The 27,066-nt window shown below is 38.4% G+C and overlaps 1 protein-coding gene across 2 annotated transcripts in view; it reads right to left on the bottom strand.

The window, feature by feature from the left end:
* Positions 1-27,066, bottom strand: part of CERS6 (ceramide synthase 6) — a 313,294-nt gene that overhangs the window by 79,233 nt on the left and 206,995 nt on the right. For both annotated transcript variants that reach the window (XM_078070944.1, XM_078070943.1), the window contains exon 5: positions 3,210-3,260. In XM_078070944.1, the coding sequence (XP_077927070.1) occupies positions 3,210-3,260 (51 nt within the window). The remainder of the gene's footprint in view (positions 1-3,209; positions 3,261-27,066) is intronic.

Below are 27,066 nucleotides of genomic sequence, written 5' to 3'. Positions count from 1 at the left end.
ATAGCAGCGTAACAAATTACTTTCACGAGAAGCTGGCACTCACTTAACTACTAATTCTACCAACTTTATGCATTGGCACTAAAGAAAACAGCTGTCCCTCCCACTGATCTTTGGCAATAGTGAGGGGACAGGATACTGTCTCAACAGCCATCCCAAGCTCTGAGAGACAATGAGCATCAGGGCATTTATCAAACTCAGCACCACCCTGGAGAGAATATATTTTCCACTGAATTGTCCTTTTAAAATTTGCAGGCATTAGCAATAAGGGATGGGTATTCAGGTCGGACATATGGCAGCAATGAATCTAGAAAATAGGGCACTGGCTTCAGGACCCTTGGAGCCAAGGTTAAATTTCAGTTTTAATGAGAGTTCCGGCACCACCACCTGGGAAAAGCCACGGAGGCCTATGAAGACAAGTGAGAGTACATCCAGAAACCACAGTGTTCATAAGAGAGCATCATCATATTACAAAATTACCATACTCATGGAGTGCTCTGCAGCTGACAAAGCTTACCTGCGTGTTAATTTCTTTGACTCTCATAAAAATCCTACAAAATTAGTACCATCATTTTCTAGATGGTATAGTTGACAGGCAATTGCCATCAGTTAGTTTGGGTTGAAAGGTCAATCACAGGTCTTCCAGCTAGTGAGGCTCTGTGACTACCATGTTAGGGCTTCTCATTCCCAACTTGGGCTCTTTATGACAAACTAAACAGGCCCAACTAAAGACCACTTTCCGTTATTTTAAACTTAAAATATACACATGTATATAAAAATCATCATACAATAAATTACATATATGCTCATACACAAGGAGCAGTGAGTCCTTAATAAAATTGCAACAGACCACTATTCTCATCTAAATATATGTCCAATTATTTAATATACATGCTAAAGACATAATAAATATACTTCATCAGCATGATCTGTCTTTAAAAGTACCCTTAAGGCCTGAGACTGACTCTGAACTATAATCTATATATTTATGGAGACATAGCTACCCACAATGCACTTTAATTACATGCATAATAATTACATGCTGTTTAATTTTTTTCCCCACACATACAAAAAGAAAGAGCTGATTTTTTTTTTTTATTAGAATACGGAGTTTATCAAAGATGACCACTATTCCTATAAGAGATCATGAATTGGCCCTAGATTTTGGGGGCTAATGTCAAATTATTCATTTATAAGCAACGATGACTTATCAGCAGAAGACAATCTTGATCTGAATCCCCACACGCAGTATCTTTCCTTCTATTCTAATGATGTTTCTTATTTTTATTTTTTATTTTGTCATTATTTTTTAAAGATTTTATTTATTTGAGAGAGAGAGCACAGAGCGAGAGCAAGAGAGAGACAGAGCACGAGCAGGGGGAAAGGCAGAGGGAGAAGCAGGCTCCCCGTGGAGCAGGGAGCCTGATGCGGGGCTCGATCCCAGGACCCTGGGATCATGACCTGAGCCGAAGGCAGACACTTAACCGACTGAGCCACCCAGGCACCCCTATTTTATTATTTTTTAAAGATTTATTTTATTTTATTTTATTTTATTTTTAAGTAATCTCTATAACCAATGTGGGACTCAAACGTACAACCCCGAAATCAAGAGTCACGTGCTCTACCAACTGAGTCAGGCAGGCGTCCCAATGTTTCTTATTTTTAAACATAACTATGTACCAGACCCTCAAAATTTCATGTTAAATCTCTAGTTTTGTCTGTGAAACAGTCAGCAACTACAATTTTGGGCCACTGCCCCAGCAACTAATTACCTCAGAAAAAAGCAATTCCTTAGCTCCAGCCATAAATGTGAAAGTTATTTCAGACTATGTTATCGTTATAAGGAAGAGTGAGTATTACATTTCCTGTGATATCTGTCTCAGTGTTGTTCATATGACAGAATTTACCTCATAAATGCAGTGCATTAGGCCGGCTACCACATCAACGCGAGTTACAGTTTCTAGAAGGCTTTGACGTACTTCTATAAATAGAATTCTAGCTATATTCGGATTTTTCTACTCAGTATACCATTACAGGACACAAAGAGAGGTGCAATGACAATATCCCAAGTATTTAAGATAGTAAAACAGCAGTTGAGCCTGAGAATTGCAATTGTGCACAGTAAGTGATTGGTTTCGACGTTGCTTCAGTCTCCATCAGAATGCCCTGGAAAGCTCAGCTTTCTCTAACCGTGTCATATTGCTTGTTTACATTCTTTTCTAATCTGAATAAACTACATGAAAGAGATGGAAATGCAAACTGGAACTCCATTTCAATGTGTCCCTAGCCCTGAACCAGCCCAAGGAGTTCCCAAAACCAGTCCCTAGCCTGTTGCAACACTGAGTGTAACAGAGAAGATACAGAGCATGCTTGCTCCCCAGTAACTTTATGCATACCAAAAAGACCAAATGCCTCTAAAAAGGCAACCCAAGGAATGGCAGTCAAAGTAAAAAATCCAAGGTGCCTATCATAATGTATGTCTCTTTATCACCAAAATACATTGCTGCATTTGATTTTCTTATGTAATATATCCCAATTAAACTAGAAATTCTATAAAATTTTCAGTTAAGAAATTACTAGAAAAGACCCAGCTACGATATTCAGATAGTAACTGATCTGAGGAACATAACACATGCTAATATTATTGAATTCATGGACAGAGGCAAAGGTATGTCGGGGGTGGGGATCTGAAATGTTCCCTTTCTGGGATATAATTTTCATCTCATTTTTGATGTTGGTTTTAAATCTAGTGTAATGATACAAGCCCCTTTTCCCATGCTCAAGGAAATGGTACTTGATATACATATTTAGAGGTTGCTCTTAAGCCACAAAGCGGCCTGAACTTTGCCTGTCTGCCACAGCCCTACATTTGAGCTTAGCCCGCTTGCTGTCCAGAGAGACCCTTGCTGGTTCAGGTCTTCAGGCTCTCTGCGGTAATCAGACGTACATCAGCTGTTAGAAGCAGGAATCCCCCAACTATCGAACTGACCGTATCTTACTCTTCAGCAAATGCACCTTCCAGCTTATTCCATTTGCTAAAGCAATTGAGCTTTGATTCTGAACTTCACTGACAACACAAGCTACTTCCCTTAACTAGGCTAAGTCTGCATCACGCTGCTAGCAGGGGTGGGGGCAGGGGCCTGAAACCATGACCCTGGCCTACGGAAGATACTCTGCGCGTGTAAAAGACCCAGATGGTAACGTCTCCTTACCTGATACGGGTAGTTGTACCAGCAGTGCCTTGTATTCCACAACCAGGGGGTCTGAAAAAAATGACAAGCACATTTTACATGGTTTGGAAATGAAGCAGGATAAGAGATGCTTTTGACAGATGCTTGTCCCCAATATTTGGGATTTCAATAATCTACCTGTATGAGAACTGAAGGACTTTAACTAGAATTAGGATATTAAAGCAATTAATATTCCATTATACATGCTCTCTGGGTAATCTTCTAAACTCAACTGGTAGTGACGTAGGAAGACGTTAGGGGCCAAAGCCGACCGCCAAGAAAGAATTCTTGAGACGTCTTTGGTGCAAAGGGGTGGTTTTATGAAAGCACGGGGACAGGACCCGTGTGCAGGAGGAGCTGCACTGGGGTCATGAGGAGCGGCCCATGATATACCTTCAAGTTGGGAGGGGGTTAGGGATAGCGTAAGTCTCTAAGGAATTTTGGAAGCAAGGTTTCCAGGACCTTGAGGGGGCTAGCTGTTGTTGGGAAAAGGTCATTTATTACTGTCGAATAAAAACCTTAGTCATGAGACCCTTCAGATGTATACTGGTGGGCTATACGCTTGAGGCATGACTGCCAACACAAGGAAGTTTCCAAAAGAATTTTTATATGTAAAAGTAGGATTACAGGATCCTGGGGAAGGGGGGAACGGGGCTAGGATTGCCTTTTGCCCTTAGCAAAGTGTCAGCATCAGGGCAGTTGAGTCCCTAGAGGAATGTCCCTCTGCCTGCTTCAAGGACTTGTCGGTGGGCTCTAGGTAGTAAAGAAATTTAATATTTTTTCTTCTGCCTTTGTTTCCCACATCAGTAGTATTTCAGGCTACTTCTGCGAGAGAGTCTCCACTGGTGTTTTTTGTATGTTACAAAAACATACTGGTTACTGGTTACTGGTTACATGGACACCTTCCTACTATGTAATCAGTCTCTGCCGCAGAGCCTTTTAGGGGTCTCACTTAGACCAGATGCAAATCATCAATCTCACTATTACCAATAAACAATGCTGACAGTTGGTGCAAACTACTCTGAAACTCCTCCAACCCAACGTTGCAAAGCAACATTATCAATCAATCCTTTCATGCTTTGATGACCAGTGGTTAAGTAATCAGGCAGGTATACTGATTTCAGTAGAACAGCCCAGACTAATTCCAGGCCCGAGGGAATTAACCCTCACAGCACACTCCACTCCCCAACTCACGGTCAAGGTCTTTTAAAGACAAAACAATCACTCTTAATTTGACAGCAATCACTTGCCTTACAACACTGTAAAATCAAACAGAACAGTTAAGGGTACACACAGATTCCAAACACTTATAGAAAGCAGGGAGAGACTGGTATACATTTAAACAGGCTGCTGAACAATCCAATGATACCAGCACAAACTCTCTCATATTATTATATTAACTTTATAATTCTTTTATATCTCTGACCTAGAGTTACCAGCATTTTGCAGTATACATACATCTACATACATCTGGTATGCATCTGTACATTTCTTAGTGAGAAACATCATTTATCCTTAACCCGGCCCATGTTTATGCATCTCAAAATGGTAATATTATCATTGAAAGATTCATGTTAGATATATTTATAAGGACCCAACCCCCTTCCTTACCTTGTCCCAGACCCTATGAGATTAAAAGTTGCTGCTGTCTGCAGTAGGATAAGGTACTTGCCTCCCTAAGAGCCATAGGTACCCTGTCACCCCATTATCCTCTTCATCAGCCCTGTACCGATGAGTATGAAGATGATGATGTTAGTATTTGCTCAGACATCCCTACGCCCACACTCTTATTTTTTTTAGGGTTTTTCTCCATGATCTGTTATTTACTTAACCAATTAAAAAGTTGTTTAGCTCAAGACCGCCCTATACATTTTTAAAGGCTCTCGCATAGGAACTCATTTTATCCTTACAATAGCCAGTAGTATTTGCTTCATTTTATCCATAAGTAAAATGAGGCCCTGAGTCGAAATGACTCTCCAGGTTAAACAGCTAGGCAGTCCCAGAGCTGGAAATCAAACTCACACTCTCCGGTCTCACACACAAATGTGACTACTGTGCCCCCTGCCTCTGAGTTAATAAGAACTGAACCTGGCCTTGGCTTAGGGAGCCAGACTGAAATAAAAAGCCACCCTCTGCCCTAAACCATTCTCCTTTCATTAAAGCACTACTGATTTGCCTTCCTTTTTCCTGGCTTTGCCAATGGCCGTACACATCCCGTAACCTCACTGCGTGTACCATCCTGGGTGCCTGAGTTGCATGCCTCTCTGTCTCCTCCGTTCCTCTCACCTATCACCTTGCTGTGTATTACTGACCTACCTCACGGAGTGCTTGTGAGGCTCATATGAGGGAGCACGTATACAAATACTTGGGAGGCTTCAGAAGTTTAATGTGTTGTTGTCACACAGTCATATAAACACATGTCCTTTGAGGAAGACACAAAAATAATGAAAAATAATGTGTATTTTCATTGCTATTAACATTTCATGTACAGCCCACTTTGGGTCTTTTTTTTTCTATTTAATACAGATATAAATATACATAGATTTATTTTGAATCAATAAATTAAACACACATACATACATGTTAAATGTGGGCATGACATACCAAAGTCTATTTTAAAGTATAGTATAAATGATAGTCTTTACCTTTTTTCTGATAAAGCTGGTTATTACTTCAACAATTAGTTGAAAGTTCTGGGGGGCAGGTTTGGGGGAAAGGTATATCCTATGCATATGTTTATGCCCCCAGCACCTACCCAAGCTGACAGTTTAGCATTCGTTTACTGAATGCTAATGAAAAGGAATACAGAATTAAATGCAAGGCCTATGACAAACCTCGTAGCATTTTTCTGAATCGATCAGTCCCAAGCCTACAGGACACGTTTGTGCTTGCCTCTAAAGATGCAGTGGGAATCTCTCCCAATGTGGCCACTCCTTCCAGTCACAGGAAGGAGAACAAAGGTCTGACTCCCAGTGACCTAGAAAAATCCATTATTTAGAGCTTTCCTTCCTCTGTGAGTTTCTTGGCTTCTCTGGCTTTTTCCTCACACGTAGGCTGTTCCCCATGTGCATCAGATGCACACCTCCTAGACTTGTTTCTATTACATGCTGAAACTTGACTGACCTGCAGAAATACTGGATGAGTCTTTGTCTCTCAGTGGACCCCGCCCACTTGAGACAGGAACAAAAGGCCTGGATCTCAGGAATTTGATGGAGCTACCAGGGCCCGAGCTCAGCCTGCAAGCTTATTTGCCAAACAATTTAATGAGAAGTTCCCTCACATGGCGACACATGTTCACATACACCTCTCACTTTGACAACACGAGATAGGAATATCACCTTCTATATGCATACCACATTTTTCTAGGATCTCATGGCATGTGCCTCCCCTACCCCATGAGACAGGTAGAACAAATACAAATGTTATCTTTCTCAACTACAGATTAGAAAACTTAAGTCCATGAGAAAGTGATTTTCCTAATTTTTGATAGTTCAACACTGGGGTATGCATCTGAAGTAGCTGCTCATAATTTAATATATTAGGTATAACTTCTTTTATTTGAATTGATACCATGAAGCTATATTTTCTTAAAATCAATTTCTTTTATCAATTTTTCCCTTTTCCATATTTCTGGGATATCTTTTCAGTTTTAACCTTTCAGTTTCCATGCCACCTATCATGAGGATGGATCAATCATCAAAAATCAAGGAGGCTTTGTCCAAGTCTTTTGGACCCTAATGTAAACTATAGACTTTGTGAGATTATGTGTCTCTGTAGGCTGATCAACTGTAGTGCATGGACTGCTCTGGTGAGAGATTTGGTCACTGACAGGCTCTGCATGTGTGGGCAGCAGGAAATCTCTGTATCTGTTTCTCAATCTTATTGTGAACAAAAAACTGCTCTAAAAATAACTGAAATCTTAAAAAAAAAAAATCAAGGCAAGTAGGCTACCTCAGATCACTCAGGCTTCTCATGTCACTGTAAGCCTAAAGTAACAGTAGAGTTTGAAGCAAAAGACCAGATAAAAGAATACCTGGTTAACTAGGCAAGTGTTAAATGATTAAATGTAAATATAAATATACATACACACAGATACACTTTTTTTTCAAGAATCAGGAGGTACCTGTAGCTGAATGAATAGCACTTTGTTTGAATTCATAACTATTTTGATTAAACAAAAGAACACGAATCACACAAAGTATTAAAGAAATGCTGTTGACTTATCAAAGATGTGAAAGGTGTGTGGGTTTTTTACCCGAAGACAGTATCTTAGAGACAAAATTTCATCTTTTCACTGATTCTATCCAAACTCCTAAATGGCTTTCAAAAAGCCTAGCTGAGACAATTGACAGTCAAGTAATACATTCTAAGAGACATACTGGCCTCCACATAGGTTAAGTACCAAATATACAGAGCCTCGGATTGTGTTTTAAAATGCCAGAAACCTAGAGTCCTGAACTACACTGAAACTAATTTCACTGAAACCACCCTGAAAACACCTTCACTGAATGACACTTAAGCCTTATAGCTTTGGGTTATACTGAGGATTTACTGGGGGAAATTAACATGACAAAAGTGCTTCCATGTCTGTAACGAATTCATATTAGTTAGGTTACCACTAGTTTACCCTAAGTTGAATGTATAAGTTCCATGATATTTTTCCTTTAAAATTTAACTCAAGGGGAAAAAATACTTCCATTCTGTGAATGTTTCCTCTTACCAAATGAGAATTATTACATTATCGTGTTGTTATCCTTTTACCTTGGTTTTGGGAAGCTGAGATTGAATTCTACGGTTTAGTCACAGCACCTGTTGATTGTCTCTTAACATCTTTGCTTATTTTTCCTTTTATGTGCAATTTTTGATGTTAATATCTATAATAATAATGTTATTATATAAACATGGCAAATTCTTTTTAGAAACCTTCGACTGTATGATTTAAATGAATTAATATAAAATCAAATCTATTCAAAATAAGCTACCGTTTTAATACACATTGTAAAATAATAACTCAGAATGCAAAGAAATATTTCATGCTTTATGGGTAAAAATACTGATAAATAAATTGTCTGGAAATGAAAAGAATGAAGCCAGAAGTCTCTCTGCCTGAGGGTGTTGCTGGTCAGTGGTGAGCAGTCTGGGGTGCTCCCCAGAATGCAAGACCATACCCCCCTTTCCTCCTTTCCTGGGTCAGTAGATATGTGACTATAAATTTGCAAAGGTGACCCCTCCTTAGAGCACCCCCCCATCTGCATTAACTCTGAAAGCTCTTGTGATGTGCAAATGTAATTTAGACTTGACTCCTATGTCATTATATAAAGAAAGCTGCTTTTTATATTGATCAGGCTTTAAAAAAGATGCTGGTCTTTAAGACCTGGTCAAGCTTGTGTCTTCAGCACATTCAGCAATCAATTTAGAAGGTAATTTGCAGATCTGCCAAGCATACATAAATAGAAGGATTTCCTTGGAGATAGGCCCTGAGGTCACCGGGTCTCTATGAGGGTTTAATCACAGAAACAAAGAGAAGAGCAATGTGAGTAGCATTTCCATGCCTTCTACAACCTTCCAGCCAGTGGTTCTCCACTTTTTCTGCCTCTGCTCAGCTGAGGGATTCCACACATACCCCACGGCGGTAACTGTGGCTGTAATTCTCAAGAGCAGGGAACATAAACCTTAAAAAAGCCATCTATCCTTTGTTAATCAAAAAGGAGAGGGAATAAGGGAAATACCATTTTGTCACTTGTTAATTCACTCCAAGATATACATATATTATAATTTTGTATATGCTTCAAATTTGTTATTTTCAATGCTGTTGGGAAGTGTAACAACCAATAAAAATTTTGTAATTAAAAGAAAAAGCAGAAGTATAAAAAGGGAAGTGATAACATATTCCCCTTGATTTCTGGATAGCTTCCTGTTTGTTTGTTTTTGTCCAATCAGAAGGAAAACAAACCTTGGTAATTCCTACATTGTCTCTTTTAAACCCTTATTATATACAATAAATATATTTTTGTTATAGAAAAAAAAAAAAAAAAAAAAGCCATCTATCCCATGGATTTGGATGTGGACTCTTCCCTACACCCAGTAAGAATCACTACAAAGAGGAATGGACTGATAAATTTCATGTTAGGAAAAGAAATCAAGAATAAGGAAACCAGATTAAGGAAAGAGAAGATGAAAGAAAATGAGATGGAAACACCTAGATGGAGGGGAAAATGGTGAAAATGTCAACATAGGAGGAGAGAGATGTGCAGGCCAGTGTAGAATTTGGGAATGCGACCAATGAGAGTGGCTACTAAGAAGACCAAAATTAGTTAAAAGATAATGGAGAGAAACAATTTATAACATACAGCAATGGATTAGTATCTTAATATATAAAGATTATATTATATTATATGTATTAAATTATATAAATAAAAATTGATTAAAATATTTAAATACTTAATGGGAAAAACAGGGAGAAGATATAAACATACTAAACAAAACTATATGTGACCAAAAACATATATAAAAATTACAGGTTAGAACTAGACAGAATTTTTTTACCTGAGTCAGAAAAATATTTAAAGGAGTCAGCAGTATATAAGGAAATCAACATTCTACGAAGTGGAATAACTTTCCTAAAAAAAGTCATTTGGTCTTTAAAATTAGCATATTCGTTGACCCAAATTTTATTGAAAAAATTAATTAGAGCTATATGTAAGGCATTTACACATGGATTTCCAGTACAGTTCTTTTCCTAGAAATGAGAAATTGAAGTAAACCTGATTGTTCAATAATATGAGGTTGGTATGTTCTTAGTTGGGATTTTGTGGGAACAGACCGAGACAAGGATGTGGGTGGAGGCTGTTGAGAGGTGATCCCAGAAAACAGAACTGGGAAAACAGAGAAGGTGAGATAGATGAAGGAGAACATCCAATATGGTTTTCAGGAACAAGCTGGTTACTTACTGCTGCAGGCAACTGTGTTAAATGATGGGGACCTCAGCAGAATGTATGTAGCATGGATCTCATAATTGTCCCAACACAGGGCTGGGGGCTGGGGCATTTATCCACCAACTCTCATCCCCCATCGCTTGAGCCTTCCTTATTTTTTTTTTTTTTTTTTTTTTTTTTTTTTTTTTTAAAGATTTTATTTATTTATTTGAGAGAGAGAGAACGAGAGACAGAGAGCATGAGAGGGAGGAGGGTCAGAGGGAGAAGCAGACTCCCCGCTGAGCAGGGAGCCCGATGCGGGACTCGATCCCGGGACTCCAGGACCATGACCTGAGCCGAAGGCAGTCGCTTAACCAACTGAGCCACCCAGGCGCCCGAGCCTTCCTTATTAACTCCCCCATATTTCTAGGTTGTCCCTGCCTGTGTCTAAAAGACCTTTGCAGCTTTGGAGAAAGCAGAGCCACAAAGCACAGCTTGCATCTGATGTGGAACACTGTCAAAGAGGGCATGGGACTGCATACCACAGCTGTGCTAACATCAGGTGGGCTAAGGGAATGTAACAGGCAATATTCACATTTGAGGTTAAAATTAGATTATAGAAGGGGCGCCTGGGTGGCTCAGTCGTTAAGCGTCTGCCTTCGGCTCAGGTCATGGTCCCAGGGTCCTGGGATCGAGCCCCACATCGGGCTCCCTGCTTGGCAGGAAGCCTGCTTCTCCCTCTTCCATTCCCCCTGCTTGTGTTCCCTCTCTCGCTATGTCTCTGTCAAAGAAATAAAATCTTCAAAAAAAATTAGATTATAAGCAGAATATACAGTGTACCTTATGTTTAAAGTAGATACATATATAGACACACACACACACACACACACACACACATGTATGCAATATGTCTAGCAGGATATTTACCAAAATTACTTATTGATTATCTCTGAGTAATGATTTTTCTTTTTTTCTTTTTTTTTTTAAGATTTTATTTACTTTCTCCCAACAAACAAGAGCCCAGGGCCAGATGGCTTCCCAGGGGAATTCTACCAAACACTTAAAGAAGAATTAATACCTATTCTTTTGAAACTGTTCCAAAAAATAGAAATGGAAAGAAAACTTCCAAACTCATTTTATGAGGCCAGCATTACCTTGATCTCAAAACCAGACAAAGACCCCATCAAAAAGGAGAACTACAGACCAATATCCCTGATGAACACGGATGCAAAAATTCTCACCAAAATACTAGCCAATAGGATCCAACAGTACATTAATAGGATTATTCACCATGACCAAGTGGGATTTATCCCTGGGCTGCAAGGCTGGTTCAACATTGGCAAATCAATCAATGTGATACAATACATTAATGAAAGAAAGAACAAGAACCATATGATCCTCTCAATAGATGCAGAAAAAGCATTTGACTAAGTACAGTATCCTTTCTTGATTAAAACTCTTCACAGTGTAGGGATAGAGGGTACATACCTCAATATCATAAAAGCCATGTATGAAAAATCCACAGCGAATATCATTCTTGATGGGGAAAAGCTGAGAGCTTTTCCCCTAAGGTCAGAAACACAGCAGGGATGTCCACTATCACCACTGCTATTCAACATAGTACTAGAAGTCCTAGCCTCAGCAATCAGACAACAAAAAGAAATAAAAGGCATCCGAGTCGGCAAAGAAGAAGTCAAACTCTCACTCTTTGCAGATGATATGACACTTTATGTGGAAACCCCAAAAGACTCCACCCCAAAACTGCTAGAACTCATACAGGAATTCAGTAAAGTGGCAGGATATAAAATCAATGCACAGAAATCAGTTGCATTTCTACACACCAACAATGAGACAGAAGAAAGAGAAATTAAGGAGTCAATCCCATTTACAATTGCACCCAAAACCATAAGATACCTAGGAATAAATCTAATCAAAGAGGCAAAGAATCTGTACTCAGGAAACTACAGAACACTCATGAAAGAAATTGAGGAAGACATAAAGAAATGGAAAAATGTTTCATGCTCATAGATTGGAAGAGTATTGTGATAATGTCTATGCCACCTAGAGCAATCTACACATTTAAAGCAATCCCCATCAAAATACCATCAACTTTTTTCACAGAGCTGGAACAAATAATCCTAAAATTTGTATGGAACCAGAAAAGACCCCAAATAGCCAGAGGAATGTTGAAAAAGAAAAGCAAAGTTGGTGGCATCACAATTCCGGACTTCAAGCTCTATTACAAAGCTGTCATCATCAAGACAGTATGGTACTGGCACAAAAACAGACACATAGATCAGTGGAACAGAATAGAGAGCCCAGAAATGGACCCTCAACTCTATGGTCAACTAATCTTTGACAAAGCAGGAAAGAATATCCAATGGAAAAAAGACAGTCTCTTCAACAAATGGTGTTGGGAAAATTGGACAGCCATATGCAGAAGAATGAAACTGGACCATTTCCTTACACCACACACAAAAATAGACTCAGAATGGTTGAAAGACCTAAATGTGAGACAGGAGTCCATCAAAATCCTAAAGGAGAACAAAGGCAGCAACCTCTTCGACCTCAGCCGCAGCAACTTCTTCCTAGAAACATCGCCAAAGGCAAGGGAAGCAAGGGCAAAAATGAACTATTGGGATTTCATCAAGATAAAAAGCTTTTGCACAGCAAAGGAAACAGTCAACAAAAACAAAAGATAACTGACAGTATGGGAGAATATATCTGCAAATGTCTTAACAGATAAAGGGCTAGTATCCAAAATCTATAAAGAACTTATCAAACTCAACAACCAAAGAACAAATAATCCAATCAAGAAATGGGCAGAAGACAAGAACAGACATTTCTGCAAAGAAGACATCCAAATGGCCAACAGACAAATGAGAAAGTGCTCAACATCCCTTGGCATCAGGGAAATACAAATCAAACCCACAATGAGATACTACCTCACACCAGAATGGCTAAAATTAACATGTCAGGAAATGACAGATGCTGGCAAGGATGTGGAGAAAGGGGAACCCTCCTACACTGTTGGTGGGAATGCAAGCTGGTGCAGCCACTCTGGAAAACAATATGTAGATTCCTCAGAAAGTTGAAAATAGAGCTACCCTATGACCCAGCAATTGCACTACTGGGTATTAACCCCAAAGATACAAATGTAGTGATCCGAAGAGGCATGTGCACCCCAGTGTTTATAGCAGCAATGTCCACAATAGCCAAACTATGGAAAGAGCCTAGATGTCCATCAACAGATGAATAGATAAAGAAGATGCGTACACACACACACAAACACACACACACATATACACACAATGGAATATTATGCAGCCATCAAAAAAAAAAAAAGAAATCTTGGGGCACCTGGGTGGCTTAGTCGTTAAGCATCTGCCTTCGGCTCAGGTCAGGATCCCGGGGTCCTGGGATCAAGCCCCACATCGGGCTCCCTGCTCTGTGGGAAGCCTGCTTCTCCCTCTCCCGCTCCCCCTGCTTGTGTTCTCTCTCTTGCTGTCTCTCTCTCTGTCAAATAAATAAATAAAATATTTTTTTAAAAAATGAGATCTTGCCATTTGCAATGATGTGGATGGAACCAGAGGATATTATGCTAAGTGAAATAAGTCAATCTGAGAAAAACAATTATCATATATGATCTCACTGATATGTGGAATTTGAGAAACAAGGCAGAGGATCATAGGGGAAGAGAGGAAAAAATGAAACAAGATGAAACCAGAGAGGGAGACAAACCATAAGAGACTCTTAATCTCAGGAAACAAACTGAGGGTTGCTGGAGTAGAGGGGGGTGGGAGGGATGGGGTGGCTGGATGATAGACACTGGGGAGGGTATGCGCTATGGTGAGCGCTGTGAATTGTGTAAGACAGATGAATCACAAACCTGTACCCCTGAAACAAATAATACATTATATGTTAATAAAAATAAATGAATGAATAAATAAATAAATAAATAAACAAGATTTTATTTATTTATTTGTCAGAGAGAGAAAGCACACAAGTAGGGGGAGTGGCAGGCAGAGGGAGAAGCAGGCTCCCCAGTGAGCAAGGAGCCCAATGCTAGATTCCATCCCAGGACCCTGGGATCATGACCTGAGCCAAAGGCAGACATTTAACTGAGTCACCCAGGTGTCCCTGATTTTTCTTTTCTCTTCTCTTCTCTTCTTTCTCTTCTCTCTTCTTTCTTTCTTTCTTTCCTTTTTTCTTTCTTTTTGAGTCAGGATTATCTCAGATGACTTACTTTTGTTTTTAATGTTTGTATATCAGTACTAAATTATACAAGTAATTGTAGCTATATTTTTTTCTGCAATGAATAGTTCTTATTTGAATAATGAAATGTAGCTAAGTCCATGTACTTTTAACAGGTTTCATTAAAAAACACACACACAGGGGCACCTGGGTGGCTCAGTCGTTAAGCGTCTGCCTTCGGCTCGGGTCATGATCCCGGGGTCCTAGGATCGAGCCCCACATTGGGCTCCCTGCTCAGTGGGAAGCCTGCTTCTCCCTCTCCCTCACTTGTGTTCCCTCTCTCGCTGTGTCTCTCTCTGTCAAATAAATAAATAAAATCTTTAAAAAAAAAAAACCACACACATACACTTTTGCTCTATATTTATAAACATTAGGAGCACAGTAATATATTACCATCCTCAAATTATTCAGTAATTCAAATTAACTTTAAACTAAAACCTAGTATGTGAAATAGCTGCCTTCAGAGTATTTACGTGTTGATGGTGATATTTCAAGTATAAACAAATTATTAATGATTTAATTATAAATTCTCAATTGAGAGAAAGTAGAAAGAGGAAAATAATAATTTGAGCAAATAACATAGAATCAACTTTGCATTCATTCACAATGATGATCAATCACTTTGCTACTTACCCACCTACTCCCACGCTGAAGATCCCCATCAACCTCTTCCTTACCAATTTCTAAACCAATTTGCCTCTGGCCTTGTATATTTGTGCTAATATTATTGCACCCTCCTCCCTCACTTACTCTTGTAAGTATTTAGTGAGTGGCTACCATGAATCAGGCATTCTGCTAGGCATGAAGATACAACAGACAAGTTCTCCATTCTCTGGAAACTTACCATCTCCTGGATAAACAAAACAATTACAACAGGCTATAGCAGGGGTAAACACAGGATGCAGAGGAACAGTACATAAAAAGACACCCAGCCCAGGGTGAGGTGGGAGAGGACAGCTCCACTAGGAGGTACCATAGTAGTTGAAACCAGAAGGCATCTTGTGTGGCATGCCAGCTCTACTCCTCTGCCCTCCTGCCTCTTGATCAACCTTTCAGGCCCTAGTTTGCTGGTCTTCTGCCTCCAGAAATCATTTCGTATACACTTTGGTGGGTCTTCCTCTCCACTGAACTTCAGATGCTTTGAAAAGTATATAGTCCATACATTGATTCTCAATGTTTAAAAAAGTGTCTCTGATGTGTCCCTGTGGTTTTATGTTCTTTGGTATTGATTTTCCTAACCCGCTGTCACCTTCTAAGGAGAGTTATAAGCACAAAGAAGGCAGTAGGATCTAGGATAGCACTTACAAATACGAGCAATGTGGATCAGCAGAAAGAGGTAAGTGATAAAAAAAAAAAAAAGTAAACTCGTGATTATTGGGCCCCTTCTTGATATCCACAAAATGCTTAGATCCATCTGTCATTTCATTTATTGTCGTGTGAGATGCTAATCATAAACCTCACAAATGCTAGAAAGAACAGATCATTGTGGCCGATGACCGGAATTCAAGCTTCTTTCAACCATATCCTAGCTGAGTGTGAGTCATTAATCTCCCTGCATAGTATTGTCAAATCGAAAAGCTGGCTTTCATGAGTAAGATACAGTTTTGCTAAATAGAAAAGAGAACAAAAGTAGGGGCTGGAACCAGATGAGAGGGAGAAAGAGAACTCTACTGTTAAGATTCCCTAATGGACACATCTGGACACATGGAGAGAGTCATCATTTTTTATCCTGTGAAAACATGAATTACTCCAAAAAGTTGGGCTGCATACTGTTGTTCCAATTAGCAGCTAATAGAAGGTTAGAGTTTTGTGGGTTGCTCACAAGGATTCATGCAGGCCACATACCCACGTGCCGAATACCCTCCTAGAGGCTACTAGCCCCCCCAGGAATGGAGAGCTGGTAATAAAAGTGTAATTACCACATAGACAAAAGTCTTCTCATTCCTATCTTTAACATTTACTCAGGACAGAGAGAAACAATAATACGAAGGTGGAGAAAACTTGAAAAAGCAAAACAATGAACTTAATGAAATATGAGTGAAAATTTGGCCGTTTATTTTTCTCACAAAGACTTTTTTATTCTGACTTGTGTATTTGTAGACACTTTCTTGAAAATGAACACAGTGAGTCTGTTACTTTAAGAAAATCAAATGACAGTATTTGTTGCCAATGATAAAATTCAAGCTTTCAAGCAAATACTAATATTTTGGTATTAGTATAGTCTACTATATTCCTAAGAGTTTCCCATTAGTTAAAAGCTTCTGAGATCAGTGAAAACATTTAAAAAATATATTTTTGGAATGTATAATGACAGGTCAACATTTGTAAGATCTGTACACCTCAGTGAACCAATAATTTCCAAATGACCAGTGCATCAAGTTAAATAATCAAATGTGGGTAAAAAAGAAAGATAGATCGATGGACACTAATGTAATCAAGTACAAAAAGTTCACTGACATTCTCGCTGAGTTTTGGTGTAGTATTAAAGAATAAGATCTACAGTTTTTTGAAAAACACTGTTAGGATATTTCTGCCTTTTCCAACTACATAGCCTTGTAAGGCCCAGATTTTCTTCTAATACTTCAACCAAAGGAAAAAAAAAAAAACATAACAGATTTTTTTAAATTTCAAGTTTTTATTTAAATTCCAGTTAGTTAACATATAATATTAGTTTCAGGAGTAGAATTAAGTGATTCATCACTTATATACAACACCCCATGCTCATCACAAGTACCCTCCTTAATATCCATCACCCATTTAACAACCATCTCCCCGCCCACCTGCCCTCTAGAAACCCTCAGTTTGTTCTCTATACTTAAGCGTCTGTTTTACCGTTTCCTTCTTTTTCCCATGTTCATCTATTTTGTTTCTTAAGTTCCACATATGAGTAAAATCATATGGTATTTGTCTTTCTCTGACTGACTTATTTCACTTAGCATTATACTCTCTAGCTCCATCCATGTTGTTGTAAATGGCAAGACTCCATTCTTTTTTATGGCTGAGTAATACTCCATTATATGTACATAATGTACGTGTGTGTGTGTACATAATGTATATATGTATATAATGTACATGTATATATATGTGTATATATCCATATATATACATACATACATACATACACATACCACTTCTTTATCGATTCATCAGTTGATGGACATTCATCAGTCGATGGATAATTTGGCTATTGTTGATAATGCTGCTATAAACATTGGGGAGCATTTGTTGCTTCAAATCAGTATTTTTGTATGCTTTGGGTAAATACTTAATAGTGCAATTCCTGGATCATAGGGTAGTTCTATTTTTACCTTTTTGAGGAAACTCCATACTGTAGAGTGGCTGCACCAGTTTGCATTTCCACCAACAGTTTTAGAGGGTTCCCCTTTCTCTGAATCCTTGCCAACACCTATTGTTCCCTGTGTTAATTTTAGCCGTTCTGACCGGTGTGAGGTGGTATCTCATTGTAGTTTTGATTTGTATTTCCCTGATGATGAGTAATGTTAAACATCTTTTCATGTGTCTGTTAGCATCTGGGTGTCTTCTTTGGAAAAATGTCTACTCACATCTTTTGCCCATTTCTTAACTGGATTATTTGTTTTTTGGGTGTTGAGTTTGATAAGATCTTTATAGATTCTGAATACTAATCTTTATCAGATATGTCATTTGCAAGTATCTTCTCCCATTCCAAAGATTGCCTTTTGTTGATTGTTTTCTTCACTGTGCAGATGGTTTTTATCTTGATGACATCCCAATAGTTCATTTTTGCTTTTGTCTCCCTTGCCTCTGGAGACATATCTAGTAAGAAGCTGCTGCGGCCAAGGGCACAAAGGTTGTTGCCTGTACTCTCTTCTCGGATTTTGATGGATTCCTATCTCACTTAGGTCTTTCATCCATTTTGAATTTATTTTTGTGTATGGTGTAAGAAAGTGGTCCAGTTTTATTCTTTTGCATATTGCTGTCTGGTTTTCCCAACACCATTTGTTGTAGAGACTGTCTTTTTTCCGTTGGATATTCTTTCTTGCTTTGTCAAAGATTAGCTGACCATTTAGTTGTGGGTCCATTTCTGGGTTTTCTATTTTGTTCCATTAATCTGTGTGTCTATTTCTGTGACAGTACCATAGTGTCTTGATCACTCTGGCTTTGTAATATAGCTTGAAGTTTGGAATTGTGATGCCTCCAGCTTTGCTTTTCTTTTTCACTATTGCTTTGTCTATTCAGGGTCCTTTGTGGTTCCATACAAGTTTTAGGATTGTTTGCTCTAGCTCTGTGAAAAATGCTAGTGGTGGGCGCCTGGGTGGCTCAGTCATTAAGCGTCTGCCTCCGGCTCAGGTCATGATGCCAGGGTCCTGGGATCAAGCCCTGCATTGGGCTCCCTGCTCAGCGGGAGGCCTGCTTCTCCCTCTCCCACTCCCCCTGCTTGTGTTCCCTCTCTTGCTGTCTCTCTCTCTATATCAAATAAATAAATAAAATCTTTAAAAAAAAATGCTAGTGGTATTTTTGATAGGGATTGCATTAAATGTGTAGATTGCTTTGGGTAGTATAAACATTTTAACAATATTTGTTCTTCCAATCAATGAGCATGGGATGTTGTGAATTTCTTTGTGTCATCTTCAATTTCCTTCATAAGTGTTCTATAGGTTTCAGAGTACAGATCTTTTACCTCTTTGGTGAGGTTTATTCCTAGGCATCTTAACACATCATAACAGACTGAATGTAGCAGCAGTGATGAGAATACAGCTCTCCTCTACTAAACCATATATTAGAGAGGACTGCAAAAATCTCTAGTTTTTGTTTTAGAAAATATAGTTATTTTTCTTAAAATCATATTTGTGTTACCATGTAATGATTTATTCTTTTTATTTTTAAATTAATAAATGTATTTACAATTTGTTTTAATTCCAAATAAATACTGATAGATATGACTAATTAAAAAAAAAACTCTTTAAAATCTAATATACTTGTGGGGCGCCTGGGTGGCTCAGTCGTTAAGCGTCTGCCTTCGGCTCAGGTCATGATCCCAGGGTCCTAGGATCGAGCCCCGCATTGGGCTCCCTGCTTGGCGGGAAGCCTGCTCCTCCCTCTCCCACTCCCCCTGCTTGTGCTCCTGCTCTCCTTATCTCTCTCTCTGTCACATAAATAAAATCTTTAAAAAAAAAATAAAATAAAATCCTGTATACTTGTTACAGTGTAATCTCTTCTCAGAAACCAAAACATTTGAGAATCACTGCACTAAAAATGGCAAATCAATGAAATGAAAAACACCAAGTCTCTGAAGACCATATAGAGCAGAGGTGCCTTGCTGGCCTAGGCCACTCCTATTGGGGTTGTTACATGAGGCAGAAATGAACTTCGTTCTTTAAGCCACTGTATTGTTGGGTCTCTGTGCTGCATTCCTGCTGCAGCTCAGTCTTCTTCCTGACCAACTGAAGACATATATGGCAACAGATCCCCACATTGGAAAGAGCCCTGGTACTCAAGACAAGAGTTCTTTTAAATCTAATTCACTGAATAAGCAATGTTCAGCACGTGCAATGTCACATCAACCTGTATCTGATACTCATTTCAATACATCCCCACCTCTATCCTCCCCAGCCCTTAACATACACCAAAATTAGTTCCAAGAATCCAAAACCATAGCGTTAAATAAGGTTGAGGGGGGGAAGACTCTTTTTATCAAGGTGGTGATATACAATATTTGATCAGATAATCCATAGCCATGGGAAGAGAATAAGGGTTATCCTTTGAGACAGTATAGCCTACAAGACCTTCAAGATTTTCACAAGTAATTGTTTTTTAAATGAATTTGCCTTGAGCTAGGGTCTATCTACTTAAGAATCAGCATTCTGAGAACACTTTAAAGGAATTATATAAGAAAAGGGTGATAAGCCATAGCTTGCTCTCTCTCTCTCTTAAAAATATTGGGCACTTTAGGCTTGATTTTTCTTATGCTTTTTAATGTTTGTCTTGTCACCATGCCTATGTATTATATCTGAAAACCTACAAGTAACAGGCCACATTACATGAATCATGAATCCAAACATATTAAGTATAACCAGTTCTATGCTTCCTAAACTCCTAATCTGCCAGTACTCTTCTATCTAGATATGGCCATATATGGCCATGAAAGACACATATTTTACATGAGTGAATATGTTAGAAGAACAAATTGCATCATGCTATCATTATTTGAGAATGCTGTAGAAAAATGGAAAAATCAGATGCTTGCAAAGCAGCCAAATACCTGCAATGTTCAATTACATTAATAGAGCACACCACTTTTATGAAAAGCAAGGCAATCTAGAAGTAGGGAAATAAAAGTTCCTTAATTTCCCAACCCCTGAAAAAACACATTATAAGGAAGAGAGACTCAGAAAGGACCTAAGAGCCCCACTGCCAGGCCTTAATATGCCATTCACCAGCTAGGTGACAGTGGGTAGGTCAATTCATCCCTCTGGTTGCTCATCTGTGAAGTTAGGAGTTGGATTGTGTAATTCTTATGAGCCCTTCAAGCCCTAAATGTTGCTACTCCCTCTGCCACCTTCTATTTCTCCCAAGACAAAATCCTGGTTTGCCATGCTCTGATCATGTTACAGACTCCAACACCCCACAAATGGAAACCCAACATTAGAGGAAGACCCCCTTTGTCTTCTTTTTGAAAGGACTCCAGTTATCCACTGCAATTCACAGTTTTTGATTCACTGACAAAATTAAGTTCCAAGAATCCAAAACCATAGCGTTAAATAAGGTTGAGGGGGGGAAGACTCTTTTTATCAAGGTGGTGATATACAATATTTGATCAGATAATCCATAGCCATGGGAAGAGAATAAGGGTTATCCTTTGAGACAGTATAGCCTACAAGACCTTCAAGATTTTCACAAGTAATTGTTTTTTAAATGAATTTGCCTTGAGCTAGGGTCTATCTACTTAAGAATCAGCATTCTGAGAACACTTTAAAGGAATTATATAAGAAAAGGGTGATAAGCCATAGCTTGCTCTCTCTCTCTCTTAAAAATATTGGGCACTTTAGGCTTGATTTTTCTTATGCTTTTTAATGTTTGTCTTGTCACCATGCCTATGTATTATATCTGAAAACCTACAAGTAACAGGCCACATTACATGAATCATGAATCCAAACATATTAAGTATAACCAGTTCTATGCTTCCTAAACTCCTAATCTGCCAGTACTCTTCTATCTAGATATGGCCATATATGGCCATGAAAGACACATATTTTACATGAGTGAATATGTTAGAAGAACAAATTGCATCATGCTATCATTATTTGAGAATGCTGTAGAAAAATGGAAAAATCAGATGCTTGCAAAGCAGCCAAATACCTGCAATGTTCAATTACATTAATAGAGCACACCACTTTTATGAAAAGCAAGGCAATCTAGAAGTAGGGAAATAAAAGTTCCTTAATTTCCCAACCCCTGAAAAAACACATTATAAGGAAGAGAGACTCAGAAAGGACCTAAGAGCCCCACTGCCAGGCCTTAATATGCCATTCACCAGCTAGGTGACAGTGGGTAGGTCAATTCATCCCTCTGGTTGCTCATCTGTGAAGTTAGGAGTTGGATTGTGTAATTCTTATGAGCCCTTCAAGCCCTAAATGTTGCTACTCCCTCTGCCACCTTCTATTTCTCCCAAGACAAAATCCTGGTTTGCCATGCTCTGATCATGTTACAGACTCCAACACCCCACAAATGGAAACCCAACATTAGAGGAAGACCCCCTTTGTCTTCTTTTTGAAAGGACTCCAGTTATCCACTGCAATTCACAGTTTTTGATTCACTGACAAAATTAAGTCACTCTTACTAAACACAATCAGAGCATTATTAGTAATTGATATAATAAAAAGCTCATTTTTGTCCAATTTTATGTTTGAGTGAAAGTCATAAAGTGAGTAATTGCTTTTCAATGTGTCCTGTATCTGTGAGGCTGAAGTTTTATATTATATTTGGTATTGAAGATTTAAATTTTCTAAATTAAAGAATGATGAAAATTTGATGATGATATTTTAATTCAGGAAAACAATTACCCCCCTTTCCTTACTGCTACTTCCATATATTAAAATTCAGAAGGGAACTCACAAATCGGTTTACATTATTCAATACTAATAGGACAACTGATCAAACCATAGCCTTTAAATGAGTGATACATCCTTATACATTATTTATCTTCTAAGTAGGATAGAGAAATTATCTTTTGAGTTGTTGAGTTAATTACAAAGAAGAATTGATCTTTATGCAGTTAAGTTTTGATCATCAGTTTCTGATTTTAATCAAGCCTATCTTCTTGTCCTCCCAGCTTCTGATCTTCCAAAACTGGGTAATCATTTTTGGGGGGGAAAGGGAGGCTGCAAAATATAAGTAGGATATATCAATGCAACTGAATTGTATCAAAGGCCTGAACCAGCAATATAGCAGTGGTTTGCTGAATATGAGACAAAGCTTTCCTCTTGAAAGAAGAACAAAGCTGGAGGGATCACAATTCCAGATTTCAAGATATATCACAAAGCTGTAGTAATCAAAACAGTATGGTACTGGCCCAGAAAAAGACACAAAGGTCACTGGATCAGAATAGAGAGCCAAGAAATAAACCCATGCATATATGGTCAATTAATCTACAACAAAGGAAGCAAAAACATACAATGGGAAAAGAAAGTCTCTTCAATAAATGGTGCTGGGAAAACTGAATGAAACTGGACCACTTTCTTACACCATACACAAAAAATAAATTCAAAATGGATTGAAGACTTAAATGTGAGACCAGAAACAATAAAACCCCTAAAAGAAAACATAGGCAGTAATCTTGTGGGCATCAACCTTAGCAATACATTTATGGATAGGTCTCTTCAGGCAAGGGAAACAAAGGCAGCAACTATTGGGCCTACAACCACAACAAAAAGCTTTTGCATAGCAAAAAGTATCAACAAAACAAAAAAAGGCAGCCTACTGAATGGGAGAAGATATTCACAAATGACATATCCAATAAGGGGTTAACATACAAAATATATGAAGAACTTACACAACTCAATCCAAAAAAAAAAATCCAATTAAAAAATGGGCAGAGAAGACCTGATTAGACATTTTTCCAAAGAAGGCACACAGATGGCTAAGAGACACGTGAAAAGATGTTCAGCATCACTCATCGTCAGGGAAATGCAAATCAAAACCACAGTGAGATATCACCTCATACCAGTCAGAATGGCTACTATCAAAAAGACAAGAAATAACAAGTCTTGGCGAGGATGTGCAATAAAGGGAACACTTGAGCCCTGTTGGTGGGAATGTAAATTGGTGCAGCCATTATGGAAAACAGTATGGAGGTTCCTCAAAAAATTAAAAATACAAATACCATATAATCCAATAATTCCACTACTGGGTATTTACCCAAAGAAAACAAAAAACAGTAATCTGAAAAGACATAAATACCTTTATGTTTACTGTAGCATTATTTACAATAGCCAAGATATGAAAGCAACCTAAGTATTCATCAATAAGTAAATTGATAAAGAAGATGTGGTACGTATACATACAATGGAACATTACTCAGTCACATAAAAAAGTATGAGATCTTGCCATTTGTGACAACATGGATGGACCTAGAGGGTGTTATGCTAAGTGAAATAAGTCAGACAGTGAAAGAAAATTCCATAGGATTTCACTCACATGTGGAATCTAAAAAACAAAACAAATGAACAAACGAACCCAAAACAGAAAGACTCATAAACACAAAGAACAAACTGGTGGTTGCCAGAGGAGAGAGGGATTGGGTGGGGGGGATAACAAAATCGATGAAGGAGATTAAGAGGTATAAATTTGCAGTAATAAAAAAGGGAGGGGGGAGCTATTTTTCTCCATGAATAAAGAAAGCTCTTAAAAATCAATTAGATAGAAAGGCTGGGTGATTAATGATATCGGCAGGATACTGAAAATCTAATCTTAAATTCTCTATTTACCTGGAAGCAAAAACAAGACCGCCAAGTAGCCCCACTATATCACTGACCAACCTTTCTATGCAAATAGAACCAGGTTGTTTTTTATCTTCTGTTGTATTTTGAAATGCTTCTTTGTTTTGTTTACCTCAAGACCTAATGAATTCCTGAGTTCACCGATGTCTACAATATTAACCCATCAAAATTTACTTTCTTGTAGTTTGGTAAATGCTCTCATGAGGTTGTACTTATTACTTGCCAAATACCCGATTCTTCAGGCTCAAATACGATCAATCACAGAACTTGCCTGTGCAAATAAGTGAAAAAACAAGGTTATTTATTGTACTGGAAAATGGCAAAGGCCATAAGGATGAACCAAGCTGGAGCCATCGGCCTCCAGGCTAAGGTATACAAATAACATCAGGACTTCGGTCTATAGTTCCAGAGGCCACAACTCAGAAAACATGCATGAGGTAATCTTTAAATGGGAAACAGCCACAGACAATGACATTTAACTTGTTCCAATACAAACAACTTTAGTAACTGAGCTGAGAAGACACATTCTTCTGTATCATCGGGAAGTATTATCTCACATCTAGCTAAGATTTAATTATCCTTTAACAGATGCATCATTGAATTAAGTGACAATGGTATTTTAGGTCTTCAATTAGAGTTTCTAAGATACCCTAATTGAAGGAGTTTTGCCACTTTATATAAATATATTTTCAGCTCCATAGGAATATCTCAGTTTGGAGTGCTTAAACATTGCCAGTGACCAGTTCTGTAAATACTTGTTTTATAATATAAACGGAGTGAGAATCCATCAATTTATCTTCTTCTTCTAGAAAAACAACCTGAAAGAACTGTGCCCTGTTTCCCTATACCACTGGTTTCAAATAGAAACAACATACATCTTTTACCTAATAGTATTATAACAGAATTGTATTATACGTAGTTACTGTTCCAGCGATATTTAATCCCAGGTAGAAACTGTAACAGTAAACTGTTTTATAATGGGACTGACTGATTCCGCCCCTGGAAAACCTAAGAGGACACCCAAGGAGAGGAGAATTAGTTAGTTCAGACAGGAAGTTATCAAAAACTGTCTAAATATAGGGAAAACTGGCATCTGTAACAAGCTCCAATCAGAAGATGGGAATTTGAAAATTAAAAAAAAAAATAACAAGATGGAACTAGAAGGTGAGCTGTACAGTGGATTTCCTTAATTTAAGATTGTTTGTTGAAATGACACCACTTTAACAATGGTATAAAAATAAACTGAATGCTGGAACAATTAAGTTTCTAATATATTCTTATCATTAATCATGCAATAAAATTCATTTATCCAGCAAATGCTCTGTGCCAGGCCATGTTCTGGGCACCAGGGATTTAGGAATGAACAAAACAAATAGAAAATCACTGCTCTCACAGAATTTACCTTCTGGTGGAGGAGACTACCAATAAACAAGATAAATGAGCGAAAATACACACAATGTTGTATGTGATGAAGGCTACAGGGAGAAAAATCCAGTGGGAAAAGGGATATAAAATGTCAGAGGGTATGATGGGGAGATGATATTGATAGAATGGCCAGGGTGGGTGTCACTCAAAATAAAAACCCAAAGGAAATCCTTCTGACATTATAACTTCCGCTGTTTGGTCTAGCCTACAGTACCTTCTAGTTCCGACTTTTATTTATATATGTAAATAAAGTAAGCCAGTCACAGATGCGGCGGGGGGAAGGCATGAAAAAGAGAAGAGATGGACAGTTAGCTTTTTTTTTTTTTTTTTTAATTTTTATTTATTTGACAGAGAGAGAGAGAGTGAGAGAGGGAACACAAGCAGAGGGAGAGGGAGAAGCAGGCTTCCCGTGGAGCAGGGAGCCCGATGTGGGGCTCGATCCCAGGACCCTGGGATCATGACCTGAGCCGAAGGCAGATGCTTAACGACTGAGCCACCCAGGCGCCCCGGACAGTTAGCTTTTAACTGGCAGTGACTTCACTGCTGCTTTCTAGATCTCTGTTTGTGTGCCAATTATGAGTATCAAGTTGCATCCTTGCTAATTCCTTGTATGACTTTCCTGGAAAGAACAGTGAGATGAGGGGGAATGAGGGGTGATGGGGGGCGAGGAGCTGGCCAACACTGGAATGCAGGCCTTCACAAGGCTGGCGTACTCTGGCAAGTTGGAGAATGAAAGGGAATAAAAACACCGCAGAAAAATCTGCTGGGTTTTTTGTTTTTGTTTTTGCATGGACCTGTTTCCTCATTCAAATTGACATGCTGTCAGCTGAAAAAAACAGTGTGATTTTCTGTTTCAATTCTCTGCTCACTAAAATGGCCATAATGATCATTGTACCAGATTTTATATAACTGAAGCAATATAGAGGCAAGAATTTTAAAAGGTAAAAAGATTTTAGGAATGGAAGTCATTGATTTTATTCCTTAGATTACCCCAATCGCAACATATTGTGATTACAAAAGACAACAAAATGGGTAATAGAGAAATGAATTCACGATAGACTTTATACATATAATCAGGATTCTGAAGCTGTGCTTTTACATCAAAGACACCACATGATGAATACTTAATCCTTCAGTATGCTCAACCAGTATATGTAATCCTTGTAGTCTTTTAAAAAATCTGCTGTTCTTTATTATACCTTCTTCTCGTACAATCAGTAGGTTGATCCAAACCTCTTAGGACACTTAGGACATGTTCCGAGTTTATGT

The sequence above is a fragment of the Halichoerus grypus genome, chromosome 4, assembly GCF_964656455.1.
Source record: "Halichoerus grypus chromosome 4, mHalGry1.hap1.1, whole genome shotgun sequence".
In the NCBI taxonomy this organism is placed as follows: Eukaryota; Metazoa; Chordata; class Mammalia; order Carnivora; family Phocidae; genus Halichoerus; species Halichoerus grypus.
The sequence above is the reverse complement of the archived record's forward strand: the minus strand, read 5'-3'. Positions and strand labels throughout refer to the sequence as shown.